We start from the raw sequence: 6,659 nt of genomic DNA, 5'->3' as shown, positions 1-6,659 counted from the left end.
TAAACCCTTGCTCAGTAAAAGCGGTCGGTCAAGATCATTTCTCTCTGAACCAGCCGTTCCCTGAAGCTGGGCCGCCCAGGCGCCTGCCCGGGCCGCCCACGGCCACACCACCGGCAAGGCTGTGGCCCGTCCCTCACGCCGGGAGGCCGCCCCGGCCTCACCCCCGCCCCTCGGCGGGGAACCCAACGCCGCCTCGCCGGGGCTCTCCCCCGCGGCCCGCGGGGCGGAGCTGCGCGGCCGGGCCGGCACCAGCGCGGCCCGCCCGCCGGCCCCGAGGCGGAAGCGAGACCCGCCATGGGGCGGCCGGGGACCCGCTGGCTGCTGCCGCTCGGCCTCCTGCAGCTGCTGGGCCGCCTGGCCGCCGGTGCCTGCCCCTGCCAGGACCCGCGGCTCTGCCAGCCCGTCACGGGCACCCGCGGCTTCGAGGTGCGCGTCCCCCGGCGGCTCTGGGCCCCCCAGCCCGGCCCGGCGGCACTGGGTCCCGGGAGAGGCGCGGCGCTGCCGGCCGGCGGGGAAGGCCGGTCCCGGGGCGGCCTGGGCGGTTAGGAGCGTGTTACACACACCGTGCGCAGCTGCCTTGTTTTAATTGCCTGCGTGAGAGTCGAATAGATTTTTTTAAAAAATAGGTGCATGTGCTTTAATGTCAGAGTTGTGATGAGTTTGGGTTTGCAGACGGCTGTCCCCGCTGCCGGGGTAAGCCTTGCACACAGCTGCTGTCAGCCGCGACCCTTCCCGGCCTGGGTGCTGGGCACCGGTGCAGGCTGGCAGGGTGCGAGCTGGTTCCCAGAGACACAAGTCACGTACCTTTTTAAGAGGCACGCAGAAAATAATCGTGGAGCTCATGAGGGTGCTTTCTACCCCTTTTCCAGGTCTTCGTGTTCGATGTGGGAAAGGAAACGTGGAAGTCCTACAACTGGTCAAAAATTACAACTGTGGCAGCTTTTGGGAAGTACGATCCTGAGCTGATGTGCTATGCTCACTCTAAAGGCTCCAGGATAGTACTGAAAGGTTGGTTACGTTGCGAAAATGTGGATGTGATGATACATGAATAAGAACATAATGTACATAGGGCTATAATACCTTGACATTTCACATTTGCTTGTATGCAGAGTATTAAAAATCAGTAAGAGGATTAATTAATAAGGGGATGATGCACACAGGACTATAATACCTTGACATTTTGCACGTGCTGGTATGCAGGGTATTAAAAAGGAAACCAGCAGTGTCTTCTCGCACAGTAATAACAAAACCATTCCAGTGACATCTAAATAAAAGTTCTTTAACAGCGAACATCATAGCTATGGAGGAACAGGGAGGGAAGGAAAAGCCTGTAGAAGACATTTATTTGGGTCTGTATTCTGGATGTGATGCGCAGTACCAAAAGACAGAGTAAGGGAAGGGATTTTAAGTAATTTTTAGTACTTTTCACTAAAATCAATGCTGCTGTATTAGGAAGTGGTTGAGTTTTAAAACATGAATACTCGGGAACTGTGTGCAGGTACAAAGGCTGATTAGAAGGACAAAGTCCATTACAGCTTATATGATGTAGTCAAGTTTTGGCTCTGTTGAGGCAAAAATGGAATACAAGACCACAATGTGGAAAGCAACAAAAGTTAAACATAAAAGTATGTTTATCTAAACAGTAAGACACAGTCCCTCTGGCTCCATGAAAATACTGAAAGTACATTGATTTCAAGAAAGGAAACTTACAGTGGCTAATAGAATATTAAGCAGAAGTAGGGAGATTAAAATTATAGAAAAAATCCGAAAGGAACTTAAACACCGCCGTTTCAAAGAAACTTGGTAATCTCTTCTGGGGTGGGTTCTCAAAATTATGCTTGGGAAAAAAGTTAATTCCTTTGTATTTTACCAGTATAGGTGTGGGGATTTTTTTATTTTGTGGTTATGTTTGTTGGTTTAGTAAAGACAAACCTTTCCTCCTTACTATGACTGTGGTGCAAATACGTGTTAACTCTTGAAGGCCTCTTGTCTAGGTGATGTACCTCTTAAGGAAATTGTTGATCCTGCTAAAAGAGCGGCGTGGATATCCCAACAGGTGGACCTTGCAAAACAACAGTATATGGATGGAATTAACATAGATATAGAGCAAGAAGTTAACAAAACCTCCCCTGAGTATTATGCATTAACAGAGCTTGTTAAAGAAACTACAGATGCTTTTCACAGAGAAATACCAGGATCACAGGTAATAATAATAATGTACTTTATACAAACATTAACTTTATGAAAGGCAAGGAGTTTCGAGAATGCTGTTTAGCATATGAATATGAAAAAAATTATGCAGATCTAAAGCATGATATTCTCATGAGTGGTTAATTATGAATGTTAGCTGTGATATGCTAACATCATAAGAATCACTCTTTTTGACCTGTATGAATTTAAATGGAAAAACGGCTTCACTGAGATTTGTAGATACAATGTTATTGCCTTGTGTGAGCTGGCAGTTATTAGTACAGCTTAATGAATCTTTGAAAGCAGGGCAAATACAGCCTTCTGGTGCAAAAGCTAGACAATGTTTTGGCAAACCCATCGCTAAAGTTTTAAGGATTTGCGTCATGCTTCATATTCTTGATCAGATGGTTTTCATGTTACATTTTAATTTCTTTGGTGTTTTGAATTCACTAATAGAGGCACTCACTGTTTATTATCTAATGTTTATCAGCTGAGCAGCTTCTCCTAGAGTTCATTAGTATCACCGTGTGTTAAACACTGTGCAACATTTGGGAAATACAGGCTTTAGAAGCTACAACTTTTTTTAAAGAGAAAACTGGAGGGCCTAAGTGCCGTACGTGATACTGACTTGTGCATTTTTCCGCCAGGTAACATTTGATGTGGCTTGGTCTCCAGCATGCATAGATAAAAGGTGCTACAACTACACTGGGATTGCAGATGCTTGTGACTTCTTATTTGTGATGTCATATGATGAACAGAGCCAGATCTGGACAGACTGTATTGCAAAAGCCAATGCTCCTTACTTGCAGACTTTAGAAGGTGAGGACAAAATGCCTGCCCAGGAGTCAGAACATTTCCATTTGTTCACATGGATAGACAGAAAAGATTGCCTTTGCTTAGACAAGTTTTTTGGTTGTATTAAGGCTTTCAAGTGTGCTCAAATGTGTGTTGTCCTAATGTGAAAATAGTATCTCAGATCCTTACGACACTATGGATAGACCGTTAGCAGTTGTGTGTTGTTACTTGTAAAGTAATTGTCTAGCCCTCACGACTGCGAAGAACACTTTTAGAATAACAAACGGCAGCTAAAGCAATGGCGTCTGCCTGGGCTTGCAAAGAACCTGCAACGTTTGTCTCTCATCCTTGTGAACTGCTGCTCTGGGCAGCTGGTTTTAAGTGTGAGCAACTAGAGCAGTTACTAGGATCTGAACAGAGCAAGCGTAGGCGTGTGCAGGTGGGAGGTAAAGAAGAGCTTGCACCTTAGCCTCTGTCAGGGAATCATGCAAGTCCTGTGTTGGCTCTGGCTCCAGATTAGTTGTAAGACTAAAAAGCATGGGACAATGCAATAATGCATCTTAATTTTTTATTTCCTTCAAAACTAGGATATGAAGACTACATTACTATGGGTATTGATCCTAAGAAGCTTGTGATGGGTGTCCCCTGGTATGGCTATGACTATGTCTGCCAAAACCTATCTGAGGTAAGATGAAGATTATTCATTTGCAAGTGTACTGTTATTTTTTTCCTTGGAAAGAGACAGCTGGATTTTGGTGATGCTGTTTTTGGATGAGGAAATACTGTGATCTGATGGATAAGAGCATAAAGCTGGGACTCAAGACAGAGACTTTTGCTTGGCTGATAACTGATGAGCAGTGTTGTTACCAAACAAGGCATTTTATCTCTCCCTAGACAACCTGAACCCCACGATACCCACGTGCCATGTTTGACTAAGGAGCTGGAGATGTTATCTGTGTGAGAAGAGATGATGTCCGAAGGCACTACAACACTTGTATTTGCCTTCTCAACACAGTCACTAAGCTCATTGCTTAAAGACTAGGTGCAACAAACCATAGCAAACCTATGACTGTGAAAGTATAGCAGTTTATGGATAAACCATGGAGTCTCAAACATCATTATACTTATGAAAAATCTAAGAATGAATTAAAAGTGGAAAAGATAAGGCAACTGTATAAATTGAATGATGTCCATCCAATCCTGTATTACTACAGAGTAAACAAAATTTAACTGTTTTAATTTACTTCTGTCTACAAGTAGTGTGTCTGCCACAGATACTTGAAGATTTGGGATTTTTGAGACCCCAGTGTCTTTTGTGACTTCGTTCTTGGCTGTACTGCTATTTTGGAGTTCAATAAATCTATGTAGCATGAAACTCATGCCTTCTGCTTTTTTTCAGGATCACGTTTGTTCCCTTTCCAAAGTACCTTTCCGTGGGGCTCCTTGCAGTGATGCTGCAGGGCGTCAGGTCCCCTATGGAGAAATAATGAAGCAGGTGAACAGTTCTCTTTCAGGGGTGCTGTGGGATGAGGTACAGGAATCTCCATTTTATGAATACAAGGTAAGTAAGTGTCTATTTATAAGACACCATGTTGTGGAGTAAACGTTCATGAACCATAATTCTTTGTTTATAAAGTTTTCAGGGTTAAATTCTTCCATTTGTGTTTTCTACTTCTTTTTTTCATGTAGTAAAGGATGGCTGGATTTCCATATCTTGAGTCTGAAAGAGGGGTGCAGTGACTGAAGGCTACAGGAGTAATAAAGATCTTTATTACACTGCAGTTTTTTCGAGAGATTGTATCATGTCAATAAGGACGTTTTGGCACAAAATCCTATAGCTCCATTCTTCACGGTTATAGTTACTTTTATGAGTTGATCACTGATTTAAACTAAAACAGATTCTGAAATGCTCTGAAGTTTTCCTACCCCCCTGCCTTGCATGCATGTTCTCTTCTGCATTTGGTTTCTACATAGCCATAGTGAAAGAGTCCATGAATGATTGTGCTTACATGAACACCACAGTGTATGCATTCTGTCTTGTCTCTTTAGACATAACCTGTTAGGTTAGATAGTGTATCTGAGATTTTAGCTGTATTTTAAAAAGTTATTAAAATACAAATTAGCTAAGTCATTTAATCTAAATTCAGTTAAAATTTATCACTATTTTATAACTTAGATTCTACAAGTAAAAAATAGCCAAGTATTTGACTTAAAATTTTTAATTGTCCTGTGTGAAAAATAATTTATAAATCAGAAAAGTATCATTATGTAAATCTACATAGCTTTTATATCTGAGTTTTTAATTGTACTTTTTCATTGCATTCAACAGAAAATGTTTCAAAACTTGATGAACTTTAATGTATCATGTTTATATAGATAGGTGGATACTGACGCTAGTGTTTAAATGTTTTTCTAGGATTCTCTTGGTCACTTCCACCAAGTATGGTATGATGACCCTCGCAGCATCTCTCTGAAAGCAGCATACGTGAAGAAACGAGGCTTAAGGGGCATTGGCATGTGGAATGGAAATAGTCTTGACTATTCCAGGGAAGCTGTAGCGGAACAACAAACTGAAGCAATGTGGCAAGCCCTGACATCACAAGAGCTATGTGAACCCTTGATTTAGAATGGTGAAAAATACTTTTTTATTATGACTTACACTACCATAGATTTTGACTTTCTATAAATATACCATGATTACAAAAACTTTGAAAACTAGCCAAATTCATCTTGTTATTTGTATGCAAAGCCATATTTTCATTCTTCAGAAAGTTCCAATGTTGCTTTAGCAGCATTTTTTTTAAAAGAATGCTCATCTACCGTAAGTAGGTTAAAGTTTGAACCGAGTGTGTATCAGGTAACAAGTAAGACAAAGTGGATTTACAGGAGCAATCTGATAATGGTCCTCTGCTACGGCTGCCTGGTGCAGCAGGTACTCATTCTGGGGTCACATGGTGCAGTCACAGCTTTCTGACTTCCCACCCCAAACCTGTATTTTAGGTAAGTCACTCTTGAATCAGATTAAACGCAGAACACTGGAGAGACAGATTGTTGCTTACATTGCAACTTGGTGAAACCTGTGCTTGTACTTGGTTACTCTTCTAGAGATTAAAATATTTTATAGATTGAAGAAATTATGTAACACGAAGCACTTGCCATTAAGATTTTTATCAGACTTGTTGTTAGAAAGGAATATTCAATAATATCCAGTTTCATTGTGTTTATTATGTGTCACGTAAATTCCTCAGTTTCAAAAGCCAAAAATCTTGGACCTTATCTTGAAGAGGGAACATTAATATGGAGAGGACCTGGATGATGTTTTCTTCCATTTTAAACTTCTTCCTGAAAATGAGAACTCAGAAGCTTATTTAATGAACTGCCTAAGTATTTTTCCACACACTTTAAGATTCATTCAGTAGCCTGTTGTTTGTTTTCATGTGGTGATGTCTCTGAGATATATGAGGTTCTGTTTTCTTTCTAGTTCATATTTTTTCCTAAAATAATTTGCCTAGAGAAATTGTGTAACTTTTTAAAATATCTGTAGTCATGGAAAGATCGACTGGTGTCTACAGGATTTTTTTTGTTAAATAAAATCCTGTCTTCACTCAGGTTGGTAAACAGTGTCTGTTTATGCTTTACTTGTTCCACAGCTTACAGCCCACACTGCTTCTCTG

At 41.6% G+C, this 6,659-nt stretch overlaps 1 protein-coding gene across 1 annotated transcript; it reads left to right on the top strand.

Moving 5' to 3' along the window:
* The first annotated feature begins 226 nt into the window (after positions 1-226).
* Positions 227-6,594, top strand: CTBS (chitobiase). Its single transcript, XM_087733967.1, has 7 exons — positions 227-426; positions 870-1,008; positions 1,995-2,203; positions 2,838-3,009; positions 3,573-3,670; positions 4,385-4,546; positions 5,402-6,594. The coding sequence occupies exons 1-7, from the start codon at positions 295-297 to the stop codon at positions 5,609-5,611; spliced, it is 1,122 nt and encodes a 373-aa protein (XP_087590093.1). The 5' UTR covers positions 227-294; the 3' UTR covers positions 5,612-6,594.
* The last annotated feature ends 65 nt before the right edge of the window (positions 6,595-6,659 follow it).

This window comes from Nipponia nippon, unplaced genomic scaffold (genome assembly GCF_047370975.1).
Source record: "Nipponia nippon isolate SJK-2023a ecotype South Korea unplaced genomic scaffold, ASM4737097v1 scaffold_5, whole genome shotgun sequence".
Classification (NCBI taxonomy): Eukaryota; Metazoa; Chordata; class Aves; order Pelecaniformes; family Threskiornithidae; genus Nipponia; species Nipponia nippon.
The sequence above is the reverse complement of the archived record's forward strand: the minus strand, read 5'-3'. Positions and strand labels throughout refer to the sequence as shown.

Bases quoted from the DNA above. Each gene is read 5' to 3' on its own strand.
- CTBS (XM_087733967.1), top strand. From the start codon at position 295: ATGGGGCGGCCGGGGACCCGCTGGCTGCTGCCGCTCGGCCTCCTGCAG. The intron at 1,009-1,994 runs GTTGGTTACGTT...CCTCTTGTCTAG, and splicing joins CTCCAGGATAGTACTGAAAG to GTGATGTACCTCTTAAGGAA. The intron at 4,547-5,401 runs GTAAGTAAGTGT...ATGTTTTTCTAG, and splicing joins CTCCATTTTATGAATACAAG to GATTCTCTTGGTCACTTCCA.